This window comes from Macaca nemestrina, chromosome 7 (genome assembly GCF_043159975.1).
Source record: "Macaca nemestrina isolate mMacNem1 chromosome 7, mMacNem.hap1, whole genome shotgun sequence".
NCBI classification, from domain to species: domain Eukaryota; kingdom Metazoa; phylum Chordata; class Mammalia; order Primates; family Cercopithecidae; genus Macaca; species Macaca nemestrina.
The window spans coordinates 130879765-130906077 of record NC_092131.1 but is presented as its reverse complement, the minus strand read 5'-3'; the positions used below and the strand labels follow the sequence as shown (position 1 = coordinate 130906077).

The window sequence follows — 26313 nt, the reverse complement described above, 5'->3', positions numbered from 1 at the left end:
GCTGGTGCTGAGTAGACATTGGCATAACCAGCTGTAGAGAGGAGCAAAGTACTCTAGGGCCTCCTCTCTGCTGACAGCTGCAGGGATGGTGGGATAACCAGTTGCAAAGAGGGGCTGCCCTTTCTGCTGATAGCTGAACATTTGTCAAGATGACTTCCTTGGTAGAGAGGAGCCACCCTCTCTGCTAGGAGCTGAACACTCATCAGAACACCCTGGCTGTGGAAAGGAGCTGCTCCCTGTGGGTTTCCTCTGAGCTCTTCTATCACTTAAGAAAGCTCCTGTTTGTCTTGCTAACCCTCCACTTGTTGTATACCTCATTATTCCTGGTCGCAGGACAAGAACCTGGGACCCACAGAATTTGGGACCCACAGAATGGTGAGGCTAAAAGAGCTATAACACAACAGGGCTGAGACATGCCCCTCGCTCGCCATGTTGCAGGCAAAGAGAAGGAAACTGTGGCCCTTTGGGTCACCTGGACTTGGGAGCTCCCCAAACCAGGGCTGTGACTCCCTCTTTGGGACCCTGAGGTTCCTCGCATATCCAAGCTTCTGGGTATCACCGTGTTCCTCAGTGCCAGCTGTGGAAGCTGTTTGCAGTGTTCCTGGTCCAGCCGCAGCCTCGCAGAGAGCTGGTGCCCGTGTCAGCACCTGGAGCTGCCTACCCCGCCGTAGCAGCCAGCATGTCTGACTGTGCACAGTGGCCAGACCCCACGCTCACTCACTCCGTTCGCAGTTCCACACCTAACTTGCCCTTAGCAGACATGGGACCCAGGCCAGTAGCATGAGCTGAGCGCAGCCTGCCAGGGTGGTTAGGTGAAATGAGCTCAGTGGGCCAGAACAAAACTCGGGCAAAGGCGCCATTGGCCACAGAGGTTTCTGGTCAGAAAAATGACACCCCAAAGATCCCGTAACATTATATGCACATGCATATTCCATGATTCAAGTCCTCTTGTTTTAAACAGTGTTCACCATTTTGTACCCTCACTAAATATTTTCCATCTTTATTAATGTAGCAGCTTTCAGTTAGTTAAAAATAATTACCCTCATCTTCTACTGGGAATCCTAGTTCCTTGACCCTTTCCATTCAGACTTGACTGCTCTCAAGATCTTGCAGTTTAAATAGAATTAACAAGGGTAACTTGATGTCATTCCTTTCCCTTGCCTTTTCTGTCAGAGGCCAGACTTGCTTTATTAAAACATGATGAGCTTATGCCTTGGGATTACAGTATGTTTCTATTTGGCAGGTAGTATGTAGCCTGCGCAGAACCTGGGACAGATTGGGCACTTAAAGTTGCCCAATGGACTAATTGATTATTTGATGACATTTACTTCAAGTGTTTACTATGGTCAAATTGTAAAATATGATCTTTTAGCTAATGTTCACAAGTTACGTGACTTCATGTTATCTACAACATAGGAAATTGAAAATAGATGTTTAAATGTCTACATATAAACTTACCACTGAATCCAGTGACTTTGAATATTTTATTTTTAGGGTTTTTAGAAGATGTGTATTTTAGGCTTTTGCCTGCTAATCATCCTTCTCCTATTTTTTTTAACAGATTACCAAAATTGAAAATATTAATCATTTGTGTGAGTTGAGAGTTTTAAATCTTGCTAGGAACTTTTTAAGTCACGTTGATAATCTTAATGGGCTGGATTCATTAACTGAACTGAACTTGCGACACAATCAAATCACTTTTGTGGTGAGTATTAAAATGGAATTGATATGTACTTTGTGGCTTTTTTTCAAAGAATTGAAACAAATGCTGTAATACAACTTTCTGCAAAGTAAGAATCTGCGGTTATTTAGTTTTTTTCTGAATTTAAATTGTGGATGTAATTATTAAGCTCTGTAATATGTTGATTTGGGAGGTATTGAGGTATTTTCCATTTTAAAGAATAAATATAATGTTAGAAACACAATAGAAGCATTATCAGAAAATGAATCATTTGGTGTAAATGAGTAGTAAATCCTTTCCTGTTTTGTCTTGGGTATAGAATTAATAAGAAAGAGGGTTACTAGTGACTGAAAGTTGAGAAATTATTGTACCAAGAGGGAAAAGGCACAGAGACGTGAGGTTGAGAGTTGTGAAGATACACATAAGTATTGTATGCTTTGCAGTTTTTAAAGAGGCAGCTTGGTATGGTGGGAAAAGCATTGCATAGGGCATCAGAGGCCTAATTCTGGTCTTAGCTTCTTCCCTCATTAGCTGTGTGACCTTGGGTAAATCACAACTCTCATGGCCTCAGTTTAGCTTTTTCTAAAATGAGGACATTGGACCAGTTTGACTCTAGGGTGTTTTTGGTTTATTGACTCTGAAAAAAGACATGAATATGGTAGAGAACTGGCATGTGAGCAGGAGGAAAAAGAGTTCGATTGTGGGGGCAAAACTATGGAAAGGGAATTCTGGAACTCTGAGATGAACTTGGTCAAATTTATGATTTTGCTGAAGGTCAGCAACTAAATAGAAGCTTGATGCTGAGATATTTTGTATTTGTACATATGTGAAGAGCATTAGAAATATAACTGTTCTGCTTTGTGATATGATACAGGTAATGAGGAACATTATTTACTCTTTTAAGAAGTTTCATTTGTTTAAATGCTATAGAAAAACTGCATTAGGTTCTCTCTGGTATCATTTATGCACTTTGAAAGACACAATATAACTCTTAACTCTTTCAACATTGAGTCCCCTTGTAAAGAATTAAGTGTACTGTAAATGGTACACTTGAAAAGGCTGGGGGACAGATGATACCTTATTTATAGGTCTCATAGTACAGATTGGTTTTATTTTGAAGGTTTCCCAGAAAATATGAGTCAGGTAATGCTCATCTCTTCTAGAAGGTTAGGACAATTTTAGTATGCTATCCAAGATACAGATTTATTCCAGAACTTCTACTTTCTGTCGAGCTCTTCCCAGATTAGATATAATACCGGAACTGGACTGTTTATTTAAAAGACATTCAGATTGGGATAACCTGTTACGTTGCTAAATCTCCAAGAATTGCTCAGTCAGGACTTAATTTGTCCTTAGGACTTTGGGTCTGGTAAGATTCCAAAACGCTTTGTTAGAGTAGGGAACAGGAATCTACTGGCCCTAGCATATTCCTGCCTATATTTTGGCTTTCGTTTGGAAAGTGCATAATGCATATTCAGGAAATTGCTTACTGAATTTTCCATTGAGTATTAGGTTTAATCACTACTGTTATAGTTTAGGCAGCAGTAAACAACTTATGGAAGAGGAAATTGTATTAATTTCTAAAAGTTAAAAAGACAATAAGTATCATGCATATTAATTACAGTCATTTGCTATATATCAAATTTACTATATCCATATATTGTGAAATATATGGATAAATAAACTTCATCCAACTCTTATTTCTTTTTCAAAGCATCTCTTTCTTAAAATATTCAAGGGACTTTAAAATCTGAGGATACTTTTTTTTCCATCATTTTTTTTTCCAGGATCAGTCACCACACTTACTCTTTTTGCTTTTTTTTCTTTCATGGTTTTGATTTTCCTCAGTAGCTGGTAATCTTTAAATGAAGGACCATGTTAAGGAGTATCTGGGTATCCTGTGCAGTTGAGTAGATCTTTTTAACCATAAGATCTCACTCTAGAATGATCGCTAGATTTGTGTAAGTTCTTGAATCCCACACATTTGTGAATTTCCTTTTAGTGTAAGTGAAAGGGAAAAGGCAGACTCACTCAGTGACTGCCAAAATAAGACTTTACTTTTGGAGGTAGAAAGTCTTTGTTTTCATTTGTGCCAGGTGAAACTGCCATTTCTTTTTTCCCTCTGATTCTTATGTAGAGGTGGTTAATCATCTCTATAGATAAAACACCTACACTTTCCATCCTTTTTTGACAAATACTCTATTTTGTTTGGCTTAGGCTCTAGCTGAGGATTTCTTCAGCCAGCTGCTCTGTACATGTTTATATTCATGACAGGAGTGGGAGTGGGTGGGTTTGTTGGTATTCTAAAAATAGCTGTTGAGTAGACAGATCTTTAATTATACACCTACTTGATTCAGCACAGTTCACCATAGTCCATGCTTGTTCATTGTATGCACTGACCCAGCATGGAGTAAGATGGCATTCAGTCAGAAAGAATTGCTGCCTTTGAGTACAACATCTCTCTTGCAGTTCTGAGCTGCAGTTCTTCCTGCCCAGGGTTATCTCCAGTAAGGTTCCATCAGCTTTTCAACTGCCTGAAATTCATCAGAAGTGTTGGTCAGTTAATGATAACTCTTTTGTTAGGATTTTCATGAATGTACTCATTTGTGCGTATTTTTATTGCTTCACCCATTGAATCTTGGAAAGAAGGTGAAACAAATGCAACCTACTTGCCTTCTTGAAGAGGAACGTTCTGTGATGTTTTTGATGTAGAAAAATTATTGCTTGTTTGTTTATTTACCAATCTTTGTTTTTGAAATTTTATAAATTTCAAACCAAATATTTTTAGTTTGTATGGCATCTTTGTCTTTAAAAATTATGAAGTGTCTTATATTCAAAAGACAGGCAATAACAAATGCTGGCAGGAATGTGGAGAAAAGGGAACCCTTGTATATTGTTGGTGGGAATGTAAATTAGTACAACCACTGTGGAAAACAGTTTAGAGGTTCCTAAGAAAACTAAAAATTGTGCTACCATACGATCCAGCAGTCCTACTGTTGCGTATATTCCCAAAAGAAAGGAAGTCAGTATATGGAAGAGATAATCTGCACTCCTGTGTTTGTTGCAGCACTGTTTGCAATAGCTAAGATTTGGGAACAACGTAAGTGTCCATCAACAGATGAATGGATAAAGAAAATGTGGTACTTATACACAGTGGAGTAGTAATCAGCCATAAAAAAGGATGGGATCCAGTCATTTGCCACAACATGAATGAACTGGAGATCACGTTAAGCGAGATAAGCCAGGAATGGAAAGACACACATCACATGTCATCACTTATTTGTGGGATCTAAAAATCAAATCAATTGAACTCATAGATATAGAGGTAGGAGGATGGTTATCAGAGGCTGAGAAGGGTAGTGGGGTGTTGAGGGGAGGTGGAGATGGTTAATGGGTACAAAAAAATAGAAAGAATGAATAAAACCTACCATTTGATAGCACAATAGGGTGACTATAGTCAATAATAAATTAATTGTATATTTTAAAATAATGTAAGTGGATTGTTTGTAATTCAAAAGATAAATGCTTGAGGGGATGGATACCCCATTGTCCATGGTGTGCTTATTACACGTTGCCTGCCTCTATCAAAACATCTCATGTACCCTATAAATACCTATACCTACTATGTACCCACAAAATTTTTTTATTATTAAAATTAATAATAAAAAATTTTAAAGCAAAAAATTAATAAAACTAAAAAAAAATCCTGAAACATTTCAGATATCCCCAAAATAATAGGAACTAATATTACCAACAATTGTATATGTCCTTTGTTTTATCTTGTTCTTTCTCAAGTTTTGTGTTGGATATTTTGTATATTAGTTTTCAGTCTTTTAAATTTTCTCATAAAAGCATTTAAGCCTATAAATTTCCCTCTAAAAATCACTTCAGCTTCTTCCCATAAGTCTTGAAATTTAGTATTTTTCTTATTGTTTAGTTCTAAGCATTTTCTAAGTTCTATGTTTCATTGTGATTTCTTTTTTGATCCATGTGTTATTTGGAAGTACACCTTAACATTTTGAAATGTATGGATTTTTTATTCTATGGTCATTCTTTTCTAATTTAATTGCATTGTGACTAGTAGATGTAGATTATGTGTAATTGGTACTTTAAAGTTTGCTGAGGTTTTTATTTACTTATTTATTGCCTGGTATGTGGTTAGTATCTATAGTTGATGCTTACTGTCAATGTATTTGTCAACTATTTGTCAGTATTTTGAAGTTATATTTCTAGAAGCATACAAGTTTAAAATTAATATATCTTCTTGGTAATTGTTGCTTTTATTGTTATGTATTAACTCTCTTTATTGCTAACTCCTTAATTAAGCAAGTATTTTACGAGTATGGGCTATATGCCAGGCATTGTTCTAGGTAGTTGGGATATAACAGGACACTAATAATACTTATTACCTTAATGTTTATTTAATGTTAATACCAGGCTTTTCTGGTTATTTTTCCTTGGTATATCTTTTTAATTTCCTAACCTTTTAAGAAAAATTTTTAATTTGATATAATTTCAGAAAATGTTGTAATAATAGTATAAAGAATTCCCAGTACAAAATGCATCCAGATTCTCTAAATGATAACATTTTGCTACATCTGCTTTATCTTCTCTCTTGCTTATTTTCTCCCTTCTTCCTTATCTGTATATCAGTTAATATATACTTTTTTTCAACCATTTAAGAGTAAGTTGCTGGCATAATGCCTCTTTATTGCCACATACTTCTGTTATGTATTTCCTAAAAACAAGAAATTGTCTTTTAACAATAGTACCACTATCAAACTCAGGAAATTAACATTGATATGATGCCATTTATCTAATCTATAGATCTCATTTGGATTTTGCCATTTGTCCCAATAATGTCCTTTATAGTAAAAGATAATACAAGACATGCATTGCATTCAGTTGTTATATCTCCTTAGTCTTCTTTAATCTGGAAGAGTCTTTTTATGTATTTCATGACATTGACATTTGTGAAGCGTATGGCAGGAATATCAGAGAAAAGATGCTGAGTCTTTTTTTCAGTGTATATCAAGTATGTATTCTTTAACTTCCAACCTTTTTCTTATAAAGAATGCATAGCCTCCTTTTTAAACATATAATCTGAGAATCTGTCATAACCAGAGACTTTAGTCTATTATACTAATTATGATTACTGATATATTTAGATTTTTTACTTTGATGTTATTTCATGCTTCTTACTTGTTATGTTTTCCCTATGTTTTTATTTTCTTCTGTCTTATTTTGGGTTGATGGTGTTTTCTCTGTTCTTTCTTATTCACTTTAATGGTTACTCTTAGCATTTTAAAATATACACTTCACTTAAATCACAGAGTTAATACACATCTCTACCCTCTTATCAGATAAGGACCTTAGAATCATTTAATACAGTAACCTTTCCATTTTACATGTTTTTGTTGCCTAGTATTTTCTTTTTATTCTTTTGCCCCCCAAATTAGACATTTTAATTGCTATTGTTTCCAGTCAGTGCTTATTTGGATTCACTCACATGCTTGTTTGGGTTCATCACTCCTTTCTGCATCTCTGTCTATCCTTCTTCCCAAAATATATCATTTAGAAAAAGTTTCTTTAAGATAACTCTGAAGTCTCTCGGTTTTTGTTTATTAAAAAATGAGTTTATTTTGCTTTTATTCATGATTGATGATTTGACTTGATTGACAGTTATTTTTTCCCAGATGTTTGAATATCATATTCCATTGTCTTTGAGCTTCTGTTATTGTCATTAAAATGTCTACTATCATTTGTGTGTGTGTGTGTGGGGTATCTTCTTTTCCTTCCTCTGGTTGCCTTTAAGTTTGTAAGATTTCTTTTTGAAGTCCTTCAGATTTACTATGATATGTTTAGGTGTGAAACTATCTTATTTTATTAATTTGAAACACACATTTCCCATATTCCAACAACTCTGAAATCTAGATATGTCTTACAATCTATAGCATGCTTAAATCAGTGTTATACAGGCTACAGCAATTTCATTGCTTAACTATATGTGGACTTGGTTATAGCTGTTTATACTATTGTCATTTCAGTTGTTGGTACTATATGTTTTGAGTTTTGTCACTGTTCAAAATGCATTTTAAAATATTACACCATGATTTGGCATTGAAATGAAACATTCTATTCAAAAAGCTATGGAAATAGAGCAGCAAAGACATTAAGTTTAATATTAATGAGAAAAATTATTTTTCATTGGAAGAATGGCCCCAATTCTACCTTCTCTTGCTAATTAACAATCAAATACTTTAAAAGGAAGATAGCCATATATTGTTGAAGCTGTATTACATTTGTTACTGAGATAGATTCAGAGAGATTGCCTATCATGTGTCAAGCAGTGCAACTGAAGGCAGAATAAATTGAGGAAACCCCTTGGAATAGATGAAAGAAATTTCAAAATAACAAGAAGCTGTGTGAACAATTCATGTTGGTGCTTTCCTTATCTTACAAAATCAAAACATATAGAATGGGTATCAGTATTTGGAAGAAAATCCCATAGACAATAATGGAAGACACTTTTAGGATATACTGCATCATCAATGGTTTTAATGGCATAGAAGACAATATTGTGTGAAAAGCATGCACATTATTAGTTGAAAAGTGATTGAGAAGTTTAAATCCAAATATGAAGACTTTTCCTCTGTACTTTGTTGAGGGATAATTTAGGTACAATAAAATACACAATCAGCTGTACAGTTCAATAACTTCTATTTAATCTGAGTAATTGCATATGACTGTCACTCAGATCAAAATATAAAATATTTCTATCACCTCAAAAAGTTCCCTTGTGCCTCTTTCTAGTCAGTACCCTTCCCTGCCCCACAGATATTCTGACTTCTATCCCTGTGGATTAATTTTGCCTGTTTTTGAAAAGCACATATATAAAGATTATGTACTCTCTTGTATATTCAACATAATGTCTTGATATTCATCCATTTTGTTGTGCATAACACTAGTTTAAAAAATTACTGAGCTGTATTCCATTGTAGAAATATCATACAATTTGCTTATTCATTTTTCTGTTCACAGGCACATTGGTTATTTCCAATTTTTGACTCTTACAAATAAAGCTGCTGTGGATATTCTTGCAGTTTTAAAAAGTTATTTATTTATTTAGAGGTAGGTTCTCATTATGTTGCCCAGGCTCGTTTTGAACTCCTGGGCTCAACTGATCCTCCTGCCTCAGTCTCCCAAAGTGCTGGAATTACAGGCATGAGTCACCAAACATGGCCCCTAGTTTTAAATTTACATATATATTTTGGTGGACAAATACTCTCATTTCTCTTAGGTAAATATGTAAGAGTGTTATTACTGAGCCATAGGGTAGGTGGGTGTCTAAATTTATTCGAAATTACCAGTTTTATGAAGTGATTATACCATTTTATACTCCCAGTAGCCAACAGAGAGTTCTCATTGCTCAATATCCTTGCCAAAGTGTGTCAGTCTTTATAATTTTAACAATTCTGTGATTCTCATTGTTCTTTTAATTTGCATTTTCTTTATTACTAATGATGCTGTACGTCTTTTCAAGCATCTTTTCATCTTTTATGAAGTATCAGTTCAAATCTGTTACCTGTTTGAAAAAATTAGGTTATCTTTTTATCATTCTAGATTCAGGTCCTTTGTTTGAGATATATACATATATATAGAGAGAGTGTATTTTCTCCATGGCTTGCCTTTTTACTCTCTTAACAGTGTTTTTGATGTGTAGAAACTTCTAATTTTAGTGAAGCTCAGTTTATCAATTTGTTGTTTTTAGTTGTTTTTATCTTTTGTGTCCAGTCTGAGAAATCTTTGCCTATCCCAATATTATGACTATGTTCACCTGCATTTTCCTCCAGAAGGTTTATAGTTTTACCTTTCTATTTAGGTATGTGATTCATTTTTATTTTCATTTGTTTGTTTATTTATTTGAGACAGAATTTCACTCTGTTGCCCAAGTTGGAGTGCAGTGGCTTGAACATAGCACACTGCAGCCTTGACCTCCTGGGCTGAAGCAGTCCTCCCACCTCAGCCTTCCGTGTAGCTGGGACTACAGGCACAGGCCACCACACCTGGCTAATTTTTAAATTTTTTGTAGAGACGGGGTCTTGTCATGTTGCCTAGGCTGGTCTCGAACACCTGGGCTCAAGTGATCCTCCCATCTTGGCCTCTTACAGTGTCAGAGTTTACAGGCATGAGCCACCATGCCTAGCTGCAATCCATTTTTAATTAAGTTTGTGTATGCTGTGAGGTAGGGGATTATAGTTCATTTTTCCCACATAGGAATATCTATTTTCTTCATTACCTTTTATTTGAAAAAACTTGCTTTCCCCACTGAATTAAATTGTTGTTGTCTTTGTTGAAATCTAGTACTAATCAAATGGATCTTTTTTCTGGACCCTCTATTCTGTTCCATCTGTTTGTCTACTTACTATATATCAGATCCAGTCACATCTTTAGGCTCCACTTTTAGTTCTAGTTCCTTTGCCCTTTCTACCACATCTGTATAGTAAGTGGAGATATTTTAGAAGTTCAACTTTATTTTGTGGTAACTTACTTTTTATGTATGCATAAAAATGATATTCAGTAAAAAAAAATCTGGTTAAGTAAATCTAGAAGAGCTTTTTCAGTAATAAATACAAATTTTAAGTGATATATTATTCTACTGTAAGTTAATTATAAGTTTATTTTCCCCAAATGCTGAATAAAATAGTTGTAAGATAATGTTAGATTTAATAAAATGTGGTAATTTTATTAGCATACCTAATATTTGTGTTTCCTGAATCTGCAGATTTGTAACATTTATTTATTTATTTATTTATTTATTTATTTATTTATTTATTTTCTTTTATTTATTTATTCTTTTTGAAACAGAGTTTCACTCTTGTTGCCTGTGCTGGAGTACAAGGGTGTAATCTTGGCTCACTGTAAGCTCCACCTCCCGGGTTCAAGCCATTCTCCTGCCTCAGCCTCCCGAGTAGCTGGGATTACAGATGTGCACCACCATGCCCGGCTAATTTTGTATTTTTAGTAGAAACAGGGTTTCACCATGTTGGTCAGGCTGGTCTCAAACTCCTGATCTCAAATGATCCACCTGCCTCAGCCTCCCAAAGTGTTGGGATTACAGGCATGAGCCCCCTGCACCTGGCACGTATCTTTCATTTATTATGGGAACATTCTGAGTCTTTATATTTTCAAATATTGCACTTCCACTTTCTCTCGTTCTACTTCTTAAACACCTACTAGATATAGTATGGACTTTTTCATTCTATTCTTTGTTTCCTAATCTCTCTTATAATTTTCATCATTCTTATTTCTCTCTGTTTCGTTTCTTCATTCTTATCACTTATCTGGTTCTACCTTTGAATTCACTGACTTTATCCTCAAGTTGTCTAATTTGATTTTTAGTCCATCCATTGAGTTTTTAAAAATGATCATAGTTTTTTCTTTGTAGAAGTTCTACATGAATTTTTTTCGTAAACACCCAGATTTCTTTATTTCTAATGTAGGCATACCTTAGAGATACTGTGGGTTCGGTTCCAGACCACCACAATAAAGCAAATGTAGGAATAAAGTGAGTTGTATGAAGTTTTCAGTTTCCCAGTGCATATAAAAGTTATGTTTACTCTATACTGTAGTCTATTAAATGTGCTATAGCATTATGTCTTTAAAAACAATGTACATACCTTAATTCAAAAATACTTTAGTACTAAAAAGTACTAATGATTGTCTGATCTTTCAGCAAATTTTAATCTTTTTGCTGGTGGAGGGAGGGTCTTGCCGTGATGTTAATGGCTGCTGACAGATCAAGGTGGTGGTTGCTGAAGGTTGGGATGGCTGTGGCGTAAAAATCAGACAACAATGAAGTTTGCCTCATTGACCCTTCTTTTCATGAAAGATTTCTCTGTAGCATGAGATACTGTCTGATAGCATTTTACTCACAGTAAGACTTCTTTTGGAATTGAAATCCATCCTCTCAAACTCTGCTGGTGCTTTATCAACTAAGTTAATGTGATATTCTAAATTGTTTGTTGTCATTTCAGCAATGTTCATAGCATCTTTTCACTAGGAGCAGTTTCCATCTTAAGAAACTATTTTCTTTCCTCATCCATAAGAAGTGACTCTTCATCTATTCAAGTTTGGTCATGAAATTGCAGCGATTCAGTCACATCTTTAGGCTCCACTTTTAGTTCTAGTTCTTTTGCCCATTCTACCACATCTGCAGTTCCTTCCTCCACTTAAGTCTTGAATACCTCAAAGTCATCCATGAGGGTTGGGATCAACTTCTTCCAAACTCCTGTTAATGTTGATATTTTAACCTCCTCCCATGAATCATGAATGTTCTTAATGGCATCTAGAATGGTCAATTCTTTCTAGAAAGTTTTCAATCTACTTTGCCCAGATCCAGTAGAGGAATCACTATTTAATGCAGCTAAAGCGTTATGAAATGTATATCTTAAATAATAATCCTTGAAAGTTGATATTACTCCTTGCTCCATGGACTGCAGAATGGATGTTGTGTTAGCAGGCATGAAAACAACATTAATCTCCTTGTACATCTCCATCAGGGCTCTTGGGTGACCAGGTGCTTTGTTAATGAGCAGTAATATTTTGAAAGGAAAATTTTTTCCTAAGCAGATCTCAGTGGTGGGCTTAAAATATTCAGTAAACCATGCTGCAGACAGAAATACTGTCATCAACATACAACTTTGTTGTTCTGTTTATAGAGCACAGGCCCAGTAGATTTAGCACATTTCTTAAGGGCCATAGGATTTTTGCAATGGCAGAGGATCATTGGCTTCATCTTAATGTCAACAACTTTGTTAGCTCCTAACGAGAGAGTCAGCATGTCTTTTGAAGCTTTGAAGTTAGTTACTGACTTCACCTCTCCATCTATGAAAGTCCTAGATGGCATCTTCTTCCAATAGAAGGCTGTTTCATCTATATTGAAAATCTGTTGTTTAGGGTAGCCACCTTCATCAGTTATCTTAGCTGGATCTTCTAGGTAACTTGCTGCAGCTTTGACATCAGCACTTGCTGTTACTTCACCTTGCCCTTTTATGTTATTGAGATGACTTCTGTCCTTAAACCTCATGAACCAACCTCTGCTAGCTTCCAGCTTTTCTTCTGCAGCTTCCTCATCTCTCTCAGCCTTTTTAGAATTGCTGAGAGTTAAGGCCTTGTTCTGGATTAGGCTTTGCCTGAAGAGAATATTGTTGCTGGTTTGATCCTTCCAGACCATTCAAACTTTCTTCCTGTTGTTTTTATTTATTAGTTGTGTGTTCCACTAGAGTAGCACTTTTGATTTTCTCCAAGAACTTTTCCTTTGCATTCACAACTTGGCTAAATGGCGAAAGAGGTCTGGTTTTCAGCCTATCTCAGCTTTCGACATGCCTTTCTCACTAAGCTTAACCATTTCTAGCTTTTGATTTAAAGTAAGAGACTTGTGACTCGTTTTTTCACTTGAACACTTAGAGACCATTGTAGGGGTTATTAATTGGCCTAGTTTTAATATTGTTGTGCCTCAAGGCAAAGGTAGGCCCAAGGAGAGGGGGAGACATGGGGGAAGTGCCAGTGAGTGGAGCAGTCAGAGGACACATTTGTTGATTAAGTTTGCCACCTTCTATGGGCACGGTTTGTGGTGCCCCAAAACAATTACAATAGTAATATCATAGATCACTGATCATGGATAATCATAACAAATATAATAATAAAAAAACTTGAAATATTGTGAGAACTACCAAAATGTGACATGTGAAGTGAGCACATGCTGTTGGAAAAATGGCACTGATAGACTTGGTTGATACAGGATTGCCACAAACCTTCAATGTGTAAAATTTTAAAAAAGCACAATATCTGCAAAGCATGATTAAATGAGGCATATATGTACCTCATTTTTTCTTGTTTTTCATTTCTTTCATTGCTCTTATAAATTTAAAAATAAATATTCCATAGTCTTTATCAAGTTACTATATTTTCTTAATTTTTTGGCATTTCCACATCTGTTGCCTGAAAGTTCTACTGACTGTTACTCACGGCAATTTTTTCTTTATAGTTTAGTAGTTTGGAATAGTCAGGATGTTGCAAAGCCTGAATTGAATTCGTGTCTTTCCAGACAGTTTTGCCAGGAGTGTTAGGGTCATGAATGCCAGGTACCGTTTTTTATGAGGGGTCTTTTTAGATGATGTTTGTGATGTAAATTTGAACTGTAAATTCCAGTGAGGGAAAGCCTGTGGCTATAAAATTGAGGCTTTTTGTTGATTTCCTCAAAGCTGTTAAATCTAACTCTCCTAGATTATAAAGACTGGACATTTCCCTAATTAGTCAGCATATCAGTACCTTCTTACTGGTCTGGTTTTAAGTTCCCTTTCAGTTTTTGCTCTGGGGTAATAAAACAGTGTGTAGAAGAAAATCGGACTGGAAGAGTAAGATGTAGCTGAATTGACTGATATCTATTGCTGTGTAATGGGTAGTAAACAAGCACAAAAACTGGATAAGCACATTAATGCCTTTGGATAACAGAGCCAAGTAATGGACTTTTTTCATTGGCATTTATATATATGATTAGAGTTTTCATATGATGGCTTGCAGCTATTAGTCCTCATATAATATGTGTCTGTGTCACAAAGTGATGGGTGAAGCAAGTAGTTATTCTGGAATTAATTTAATAAGTCTTCTTATAAAAAGGAATACTTTGTTGTTTTTTGTTTCCAAGCTTGTTTGATGCTTTGTGAATGGATCTGTTTACAGCTCTCAAAGTTAGAACAATCTCCTGTATATTTTTACTTTAACTTGTTTCATATGAAAGCCTACATAGTAAAAATGAGGGTAGCTGTGATTTTATTATAGTCGTCTTTGCCCTACATGGTGCATGTCAAAATCCTTATCTGTTCACCTTTCTTCTTCCTTATTCCTCTAGAGGAGGCTGCTCTAAAAATAGCTCCAGTGATAGATGTTCCCCCACGTGGTCAGATTGCTGAATCATTTAATTCTTTTTTTTTTTTTTTGAGATGGAGTCTTGCTCTGTCGCCCAGGCTGGAGTACAGAGGTGCGATCTCAGCTAACTGCAACCTCCGCCTCCCGGGTTCAAACAATTCTCCTGTCTCAGCCTCCTGAGTAGCTGGGACTACAGGCATGCGCCACCGTGCCTGGCTAATTTTTGTATTTTTAGTAGAGATGGGGTTTCACCATATTGGTCAGGTTGGTCTCGAAATCCTTACCTCAGGTGATCCACCTGCCCCAGCCTCCCAAAGTGCTGGGATTACAGATGCGAGCCACCGCACCTGGCCATTTAGTTCTTTTATGCAGTTTAGGGATATGGACAACAGTGCCTGAGCAGAGTAGGACAAGCATTTTTCTCAGAAAACAAGTCGGTATTCTTTTGAAAAATAAAGAATTATAATCCTCTCAGATAATCTTGTGGTAAATAATTTTGTCTATTTTTCAAAGCATTGTATTTTCCAAATACATGAAATAGTTTTTAATTTTACTTCAAACAGGTTTTGAATATTATTTTCAGTATTATGTTCTATTAAAAGTAATACATTTAAGATAATGAAGACAATAACAGATGAGCTATAAATATTTCCCTACATGTAAACATTTTATTTCATTTTTTTCCCTCTCATCTTAGGTATGTTAACATTCTGGCTGCTTTGTTATAGTTTCTCTGATGCTGAAATAGTTACCTCCAGAAAAGAAATGTTAGGGGTATTTAATGCTTGACAGTAAAATAAATACTTTTTCTTAAAGAGTTGAGAATTTAGCTTTCTTACATTATCCCTAACCCCCATTTCCACTTTCCCTGTCATTCCAAAATAATTTTTAGGTAAGCAGATTGAGTGCTGGCTCCTGCAGAGTACCACCAGAATGATTAGTTGATAAAGCAAAGGAGAATTTATTACTGGCAAGTAAAAGCACACTGCCTTGACATAGCCTTGGCTGTATCTTCAAAGGCAAAGACAGGAGATTTAGTTTGAAATTTCTCTGGGTTTTGGTTTAGGGTAGGTCTTTCAGTGCAGGAGCTTAATGAAAATGGATAGATTTATGATAGAATAGATTAGGATGGTTGACAAAGCAAAGTGAGGTTTTCAAAGTGAGTCTTGGACCATGATGTTAAACTTTTGTTTTCCCTGAGATTAATAACTGTCTCAATTTAGGGCTTAACTATCATTAATTAATGTCCAAAATCTTCAACAGAACCCTAAAATTCCTCTCTGTATGGGCAGAGACTTCAGGTGATCTATGTTTCATTTTTACCCCTTGGAGATACCCTTCTAGAGCCTCCTGTCCTCTGTCTAATGTAGCCTGCTTGCATTTAGCCCTGCTATACAGATTTCATCGTTGGATTTCTCTTTGCCCTTCCCGGATGATGAATTGTACTCCCTCGATCTTATATATATCCCATCTTTTGTTTACTCTCTCATATTGGAGGAGCCATCCCCTAGTAGTTTTTAACGGGTCTTTCTTCTGTAAATAATGCATACATAGATAATTGATATGGTAAATATGGTGTTTTCTTTTTGTCTATTATAATGCTAGAGTTTCATTACAAAAGTGTATCACAGAATTGCTAAAAATTTGGAGAAAATGAATGTTTTCTTACAGAAATGAAATGTGGAACAACAAAAAATGATTGTGGGTAATTATTTGCTTTTTAAAGTTCTGGAAATCTATCTATGTAAGTGATTATGAGGATATACAGAATTGAATTCTGTATTTTAATGTTTCAACTTGTGAATATTTTTATATTTTTGATAACTCTACTAGGCAATGACATTTAATGATTTTGAAAATTTGATAAAGACTTGTGGTAAAATTTTCTCTCATAAACAAAGATTAAATAATTATATTGTAATTTTATCAAACTTAAAAAACTTTTTTCACAAATTATATCCTGATGGAATTTGAGTTTTATATTTTAATTGACAAAAGTTATGTCTTAGAAGGTGTTTATAATCTCTGAAGATGGCATGCTGGAGCTCAAAGGGACAAATGTATTTTTTAAATGAGATGCCTTGATTCAAAGGATTTAAAATGTATTTTTAAAAGCTGCTGCCTCTCCGTTTCTCCAGGTTGAGTGCCAGTAACAATGATTTGTGCCTAGAAATATATCAGGTAGATTCCAGGAAGAATTTGGGAGAAGAGATTTACCTAGGATTACAGAGGGTTTTCAGTCTGGCTGTGACTTCATGTTTCTAGAGACCAGATAGACAGTAGGCTGCCATTTCCTTTGGAAACTAGGGCCCTGGAGTGAAATGAGCCCTATACCACTAGTCTATCACTCCTCCTCCATTTGTGGGAATATCAGAGAGAATTAGCTGAAAGAGATGATTTTAAAAGTTTGCCAACATTTGAACTATATCACCTACTGAGGGAAATTTGGCTGCCCTTCTGTTTCCATAGACTTACTCCTTGGCCATGAAAAGCTCTAAAAATCATTATCTCACATCTGCAGAATAGGCTTTGTGGGAGTGGGCCTGAGAATGATAATGTCAAACGAATGGTGTACATAGCCAGTGTTTTGATCATGGACTATTGTATTGATTTTACACTGTTTAGGGTCTAAAGGGTTGAGAGAAGTTTGGAGAATAGTACATAGGGAAGGTAGAAAAACAAGGCAGCTTCATTTTTCCTTTGCTATCTGAAAAACCATTAAAAAGTGGTTCTGTCATAATTCTATCACTTTTATATTTTCTTTTAATAACAAAAAAATACAGCATTTTGGGAAAAGCTAGGTTCGTCAATTATTTTAATGCACTTGCCTAAACTCTTACTCAGGTCTTAGAAATGGTAGTTTTCAAATGGAGGGAAGAAAAGGAGGGGGAGAAAGAAAGACGATGATTTATGGAAACAGTGAAACAAGTTTTGATTTAGGTTTAAATATTGGTCACAATAACATGTCAAATATACTTATTTTTGTATTATTCAAATTAATATAACTGAGAATTACTGCAAATGATGCTGCCTTTGAAAAACATTTTATATGAGACATGGCAGTATGTAATACTTTGAGGAGCACAGCACTGGAAGTCAGGGTAACTGGAATCTTTCCCTGTCTCAGCCTCTAGGGACTGACTGTATGTACTCCTGGGCCACCTTCCCACCACACCCTTATTCTCCCCCTGCAATAACCTCAATTGGTCACTTTTCTAGGCGAATAATAAGGTTGTAGACTTGGTAATTATGAAGCTTCTGTAAGATTCTGTTACTGCATTATATATAAATCTTTTCAGAAGGTTTATGTCTTTTCATGATTAGGTAGCTTTTACTTATTTTTTATTTGTGTGTTTTTTTAAAAATAATTTGGTCCTAAACAATTCAATATTTGTTAAGGTTAACTGTATTTAAACAGCAGTGGTGTGTTTTTGGAGTGGTGTACATAAATATGACAGGGTAGATTTCCTATTGTAAGAACCTCTGATATGAGCTTGGATGAGAAATTGCCCTTACAGTGCCCTTCAGTGACACTTACCATTATTTGCTTTTAGTTTTATGGGAGAATCATTAATGTATTGGTTCATTTGTAACTGATGGTTTATTTCCAAGGTTTTCAGAATAGTGAGTTAAATAGCTTTAAAATTCTCACTATTGTTTAGAAGGCTAACTGTATAAATTTAAATGTTAAGGCTTTTGAATGGCTTCTTTTTAACAGTGATTTTTTAACAAATGTTTGATCATACTGTATTTGTGCTACAGTTGAAATGCTGAAGTAGCATTTTGGCATCTTTCCCAAAAGCATGCTTAAAGAGGCTAGCAGCAGCATCTCTCCCTGTCTCCTCAGTGCTTTTTACCTTGCGAGTGGTGCAGCTTGTTCTGCGGATGTACTGAAACCCTCCCATTTAATCTGCAGTGGAGGAGAATGGAGCTCACTGACCAGTAGAAATCAGTGAGGTAGCAATGTTGCAGTAAATAGAAATGATTATATATTTCAATAGCTTAGCAAGAAGATATTTATAGTATTTTTTTCTTTCGTCTGATTAATTTTTGCTTTCTGTTTTCTTCCAGAGAGATGTGGATAATTTGCCCTGCCTCCAACATCTCTTTCTCAGCTTCAACAATATATCTAGGTAAGTGGAAACTCTCAAGTTGTCATTTATTATAACTTGATTGTATGGATTCTAGCACTTTAGATTAAGATTGGAAATACCTTGGAGAATTTTACTAGCATGGAAGATTTTAAATTAGAAAATGATAAGACAAAGTTCTTTGTGGAAAAGCAAAGCTCTTGTGTGTATTCTTGCCTGTAATGCTAAGATGATGAAATTAATATAGCATGTGCTTTTGATTTAATTATGCTTTAGAGTTGTCCTTTTGTAAAACATGAGTACATGGAAATTTCAACATATATTTTGCTGTCCTTTGTTTGACATTCACAGCACTGGTCAGTTGAATTAGAATTTCTTTCATAAATTATCAGCTACAATTTGTATAGCTACTAAGCAATTTTAATACAGCAGGCTATATTTGTCACTGAGCCACTTGCTAATTAGGCCAAACTGCCTTCTAGCTTAGTATCTCTACTTAAAATTAATGCTGCTAAGAGACAGTGGATTAGAATATAGAAATGTATACATTTAGTTTTCTAACGATTTGAAGTATATTATCCTTTATATTGAGATGATGTCTCATTTAGAATTGGAGCTGAGACATACAGTAAGACTTTTCAATGCAAAAGGGCCCCTACTTTTTCTCTAATTCTTTCCTTCTCCTCCTTCCCAGGAGCCACTTAGTTTGAACTGGGCTTTTTCATGCCCCCCCCCCCCCGTTCTTTAGTTTCACTTTAAGGCTGTTCTTTGAATCTGCTTTTATAAGAGGGTAAAAAATATATATAAAAAGATTTAGAGCGTATCTTTTTCTGAACTCCAGGTCTATGCTTGTGTATTAAAAACCAGTTTAATTTTTGTGTGTTGTCTGCTGGCATGTTTTTTGCATATCTGCCATCAGACTTGTTTTAACCCAATCATCCTGTACTATGTCTCTAAAAGATAGAAATTATCTAAAGACAGTGAGCTTTGCAAATAGACATTATTTTAAAGAAAATACTGTTACCCTTTCTCTTTTTTCTCTTCTGTGGGAAAAAAATATTAAAGTTTTTTGATAGACTTTTCATATTCTTCTTAGTGTATTTTGAATGTGACATTCCAGGTGCCATTCTATCTTGTTGGGGAGGTAGAATTTCTTTTCAATGGCAATGGAAGGGTCACTCTTTTTTTTTTAAGGGAATTTCTTCCTAAAAATCATGAACAACTCTTTGGAGAAGAGATAGTCTCTCATTTTTACAATATGTGAAATATTCTCTGTTTAAGATACTACAAACTTATAGATTCCCCCCACCTGTGGCGGAACTCATTACTTCTTTTGCTTCTTGTTTATGGGGAGTAATTTAAAGAGAGATGTAAATTTGGTTATATAGGGGTTATGATGTTCCCAGGTCCCCAGGATATCTGAATTTCTGAACTCCTAAACACCTAGCTCTGTAGGAAGTTGGTGTTGGTTGCCTGTATCTGGAAAACTTTCTTCCCAACCTGGAAAGGAGTTCCGCTCACCCAGCAAAATAAAGTTAAGATTAATGAGATTAATATTTATAACTTTTTTAAAAAGTGTGATTTCTCAAGAAAATAAAGATAGAAGTCAGCCAACAATTTTGAGGCTTTTATTCTCTCTGTGATTGCTTTCTCTGTGTTTTTATATAGCTTTCACAGTATACCATCCTCTAGTGTTTCCAGCAGATCTGCTTTTGAGGCACAGTGCCTTTCCTGCTCTGTTTTTGTTGACGCTTGTGGTCCAGGAGGTGGTATAACGAATATATTAGATCTGAGGAGGGAAAAATCAGAGAGAGCAACTTTGAAAACGTTTCTGTGAACTTTACTCAAGATACAGATATCTCAGATAGCTGGGCTGTCAGATAACCTGTAGTGATAGCTACAGTATATATTCAAGGCACAATTGTTCTTCTATATCCTGGCACAATAGAGTTGCCAGGTTTTACAGTCCCAGCTTTCTGGGACCTATCTATCATGGACCCTAATTCAGTAGTAAACTTAAAAGTAGGGCTCAGGAATTTGTACCTTTATTTTAAAAATGCAGCTGACTTAAAAATACCAATGGTCTGTGTTTTTTAACTTCAGGTCAAAACCCATATAGGGATCCTAAGGTCAATTTAGTGATTTAAAACCAGGTAAATTAAAATGGAATGGAAAATATCAGAATTTGTCACACATTTTAAGAGCATACACTGTTTCATAAAAATTTTCCAGTTTTAATTATATATGGGTATGTCTATGTATGCATATGTATGTATGTTATTTTACTATAGACAATGTGGAAACTGGGTTACAATGTAAATAATGTTTCTTACTGTGGGTTAGATGAAAAAATTTGAAAAATTCTGTGAGATCTTGCTACATGCATTTATAGCTTCCTATATTTCCACTATTATTGCAGTGTTAGAGTTTATTGTACTTTCATTTTATATTGTCCCTTCTGTTAGACTGTAAACTTGACAAAGGCAGAAGAATATGTCTATACTGCTCACTACACCCTCTTCAGCATCTAGCATGTATGTGTTCTTAGTACAGGTGTTACTAGCTATATTTAAAAGGTTTATAAGGAGAGGCCGGGCACAGTGGCTCACACCTGTAATCCCAGCACTTTGGGAGGCCGAGGTGGGTGGATCACGAGGTCAGGAGATCGAGACCATCCTGGCTAACAGGGTGAAACTCCGTCTCTACTAAAAATACAAAAAGAAAATTATCTGGGTGTGGTGGCGGGCGCCTGTAGTCCCAGCTACTTGGGAGGCTGAGGCAGGAGAATGATGTGAACCCAGGAGGCGGAGGTTGCAGGGAGCTGAGATCGCGCCACTGCACTCCAGCCTGGGCAACAAAGCGAGACTCCATCTCAAAAAAAAAAAAAAAAAAAAGATTTATAAGAAGAATTTAATTCCTCAAACGGAAATAGTTTTCTGTGTGATCTAAGAACTCTGGTATGTCCTTTTTTATGTTATTACTAGGTCATTTAGTCTGTGTTTAATGCGTGGACCTGTGAGGTTTAAAGCCATAAGCAAATCAAAGTTCTCTTGGCAGTTGTTTTGGGATTCTAGGTTAGTTTACTGATTTGTCAGTAAGGATCTTGCCCATAATTTCTAGAGAAACTAAACCTTTTATTTATGCAGTGGGGTGTATCAGGGGTAGGGTGGTGGGTGTGGTGTGCCCCAGGATATAGACATTAAGGAGGTTCATTTTCTGTAAGGCATTTAAAAACAACAAAACTGACAAAAATAGTGTTGCTTTTTATTGTCACCTTGTACTGGAATTTCTAACCTATGTCACTGATAAAATTCTCTGCCAGGGTGACCTCTCATACCTCTTTTCTTACTTTAGTAAGACAATGTTGTTTGGACTCAGCTTTTTCTTTATGATGTCACTGAAAATTTTAAACTAGGTTTCTTTCTCTTTTTTTTTTTTGTTTTGAGGAAGGAATGCTGTTTTAAGTTCTCTAATGACCTTTGTTAGTACATATAGTATGGTTAAAGGTCACTGAAGCACACGCTTTGGGGTGTGACTTTTCCTTCTTCACTATTCTCCAAGTCAAGATAATCCTCTAGGCTATTTTCAAAATTTTGCTGAAAATGGTGTATAATTTTACCTTTATCAGGAAATCATTCTCTTTGCATTTTTCTTAAGCTATATTTCAACTTGATAAATCACCCTATATCAATTATATTTCTAGAAAAGAATCTATTTCTATTTAGGAAAACTTAAACTGCCCTGCAGGTGTCTAATTTAGTACTAGTTGATATTTTAAGGAGGAAATTATTTCACTGACCTTCAGAATATATGGATATTTTTTATGAGCTCAAGTTGTTAGATAGTATTCCTGTAGATGAGATATAAGGTTTTACTCCTGTACCTTCCAGGATTGCACATGTCACTTATGTTATTTTGGCTTGACGGAAATTCATTTCCCTTCGTTCTAGTATGCAGCATACTGTTAGAATGCCTTTACTTTTCCTTTGTTAACAGATAATCAATGATATGCAAATCTTCTTACTGAGTTAAACAGAGGAAATCAACTATTGACAGATATTTTCTGACCATCTGCTAAGTTTTAAATTTGAGAAATGACTACATGCTTGTCAAGGAAATTTCATTATCAGTACCCATTTATCTACTGAACTCCTCTTGAGGGGTTTACCAAGTGGTTGATGTGTGATTCACCTTCAGACAAACATTTAATTGCATTTTTCTAAATGTGGTGGGCATAATGTAATGGGCACAAAAACAAGATTTAAAAATAGGGGCATTTGTTTTCATCCATGCTGCTTTATTCCTTCTTTGTGAGTAAACCCCTCCGAGTATGGTAAGGTGGCATGTAGTGCCTTAGTAGGTCTGACTGTAGGGCCTAGCTACAGCTTTTGAATTCTTTCAGTTAGAAAATAGGTGAAAAGAGATATTCACAACTAATGACAGATATGTTCTACCACTTCAGAAAAATAGACGTTGAGGTAAGATCAATTTGTTTGACCATCCTCAGGGCTGATGTAATTATTGGGTCGAAATTTATTTTATTTGAAACATAGCACTTATACTAAAATAATTTTTCTATAGTTTTTCATTGTATCTTATTTCAATGCTACTTTATTAAAGTGCTGTTTTTCCTTTTAGAGATCAAAAGCAAAAATTATTCTAAAATGTTATAAAATAGAAGTATGTTTAAAATGAACTAACTTTGTTTTCCTCATTGTTCTTAGGACATTCAGTTTGTTATAGATGATTGTGTTCTGGTTGTAATGCTTTATACTCTAATATAAAGTCTTATTTTAATTTTTTTACACAAGTTAATGATTACTTAGTTTAGTTAATTTTTATTTTGTTTTATTGTTTTATTTTTGTATTATAGTCAAAATGACTTCTTATTTCTATTAGTTCAAATGTATTTGCTGATGTCATGCTAGACAGATTATTGACTATATAGGCAAGATATTAACACCACGTACTCTTGTCAAGTGGCAGTATGATTGAAGACATTGGAGATTTTCTTCTGATTTAAGGGAACCAGCATTACTGCCATTTACACTTGTAAGATTATTCTATTAATGTTTCTGTAGAGGTAAATGAGCATTAGAAATCAATTTCTTTATATGCCATACACATCTTTATAGCATTTTGCACAGTTGTAAATTTTATAAGTTTATTTGCTTTAAACTAGCATTTAAAATGAACAGAATACATTTGCTTTATATCTTCTAATTTACTAAATTGCGTTAGAGTTTACTGCCATCTTGAAATTATATAAATGACAGGAACAGAGGTTAAAGGCTTCATTCGGATGTATTATTAGGGGGCCCCTGAAAACCAGGTGACTCTGTGACTGAAACAGAGTCAGAGTTTGTATAGGCTGTTGAAAAGTTGAGTATGTGACCTTGTGATTTTATCTTAAGCAGCAGTTTTTGGATTTAACCACCCCTCACTGTTGAGGGTTTTCCTGTTTTCATGCCTCTTGCATGAGGTCCCAATAAACATCAGAATGATAGTTTCTGAGGACGATTTTTCCGCAAGCCTTACAATTTACTGAAGAGCCAGAGTTCGTGGGGCAGGGGTAGTAGACAGTAAAAAAAAAAAAAAAAAAAAAAAAAAAAAAAGGAAAGAAAAGGGGGCCAATGTACAAGGTAATGGGGAAACTGGGGACCCTATATTATATTTGTTGTATTCCTTTTGCATTACCTTTGAAGCAGAGAAAAAGCAAAAAAACCTAATGTATAGCAGTCACTTTTTAAATTATTATTACATACCTTCTTTAATTATCTTCCTTATATCAGCACCTATAACCATTTAAAGCATTAATTCTGTAAGTACAAAAATACATACAGATACTCTCATGGATTTTATTTATAACATTGTAAAGTGGGGAGTGATACCATGTGTGCTCTCCAACTCCATTTTATAAAATGTTGTTGAAATTAAATCTTTCCAAAATTGTAATTGTTTTCTACTAAAAGATTGCCTTTCTTTAATGGACATTATGAGTCAATTGGAGGGTTTTTTACCTGTACCTTCTCAACCAACTTATAAATATATATATGATTGCAAACTCACAGGAAATTTTCCAGATACTCTTCTATAATTGTAAGGCACCATTTTCATTATTGTAAAGGGTGTGTGTGTGTGTGTGTGTGTGTGTGTGTGTAAGAGAGAGAGAGAGTTTTTCTAAAAAAAAAAAGGCTTCTTGAACTAAAATTAATCTAAGGCCTGGGAGCAGGCTGCTTGCATACCTTGTGTCAGTCTGAGTTCACACACACATAGTTAAGAGGCTGATAGCTATTCATGGCAGTGAGGTAGCAGTTTTGAAAACACTGATGTACCAAAGGTCCCTTTGGATTTTATTCATGTGAAGGTTCTAAAAGTTGCAGGAAAAATGTTGGTGTATATTATTAAAGACAAGGGCCTTAAAATTACTCATGATTACATATTGGGTGGTGTTTCTAGGTTCAGAAATAAACAAGTATGATAAATTGAGACCAACATACGTTTTATGATTTTCTTTGTATTTTGTTTTACAAAGGCATGGAAATTCAAAGAATATTCAGAAACAAAGTATACGTAGATTAAATTCAAAATCCACTTAGAAACAAGATATGTAACTAGTTTCCCCTAGTGCATTTCTTGTACTTATATTATAGAAATACTTCCAAAGGTATTTGAGGTAGTGTCAATGAAAATAGTCAAACTCTGTAAAATATTTGAAGAGATTTATTCTAAGCCAAATATGAGTGGCCATGGCCCATGACACAGCCCTCAGGAGGTCCCGAGAACATGTGCACAAGGTAGTCGGGGTGCCACTTGGTTTTATACATTTTAGGAAGGCACGAGACATCAATCAAATACATTTAAGAAATACATTGGTTTGGTCCAGAAAGGCGGGACAACTCGAAGTTGGGAGAGAAAAACAGAGACCTTGCTTCAGCTGTTTCCTAACTCATTTGATGCAAAGGTAAGATAGCCCTCTGTCAGAAGCAAAAATATCTACCTGATTGTATAGATTTTAAAAATCTATAAAAATAGCTGTTTTAAAGTTCTTATCTACTAATTCCAACATTTGTGTCATCTCTGGTACTGTTATAGTGACTTTTTTTCCTCGTTAATGTATGTTTCAATTTTTATTGCTTCTTCCTCATCTGGCAATTCTTTTTATTGTATTCTGGGCATTGTGGATGTTCTGTTGAGAGATTTAAGGATTATTGAGTTTTGTTTTGATAACTACTAGAGAATCAGGTTGATCCTGTTGAGGTTTATTTTTAGTTTAGTTTAGTTTTTTTTTTTTTAAAGGAAGATCTAAAGTGATCCTTCTTATAGAACTAGAGTAATATGTTTTTATATCTGTTACCAGTGGCAAATCTGTATGGGTCTGCAGCAACCTCAGTTCTTGCCTCCTCAGAAGAAAGAATTTGACTGAGGGGTATAAGGCAAAAAGAGAGACCAAGGCAAGTTTTAGAGCAGGAGTGAAAGTTTATTAAAAAGCTTTAGGGCAGTAATGAAGGGGAGTAAATTACACTTGGAAGAGGGCCAAGTGGGCAACTTGAGAGATCAAGTGCCCAGTTTGGCCTTTGATTTAGAGTTTTGTACGTTGGCATACTTCCC

At 35.2% G+C, this 26313-nt stretch overlaps 1 protein-coding gene across 5 annotated transcripts in view; it reads left to right on the top strand.

Moving 5' to 3' along the window:
* The window catches only part of LOC105487639 (leucine rich repeat containing 49), a 208178-nt gene that overhangs the window by 63624 nt on the left and 118241 nt on the right, over positions 1–26313 (top strand). For 4 of the 5 annotated variants that reach the window (XM_011751153.3, XM_024794735.2, XM_011751149.3 and 1 more), the window contains 2 exons: positions 1562–1705; positions 18683–18744. In XM_011751153.3, coding sequence (XP_011749455.2) covers positions 1562–1705; positions 18683–18744 — 206 coding nt within the window. Of the gene's footprint in view, positions 1–1561; positions 1706–18475; positions 18569–18682; positions 18745–26313 lie in introns of those variants that run through there. The other variant, XM_071101129.1, reaches the window with a different exon arrangement.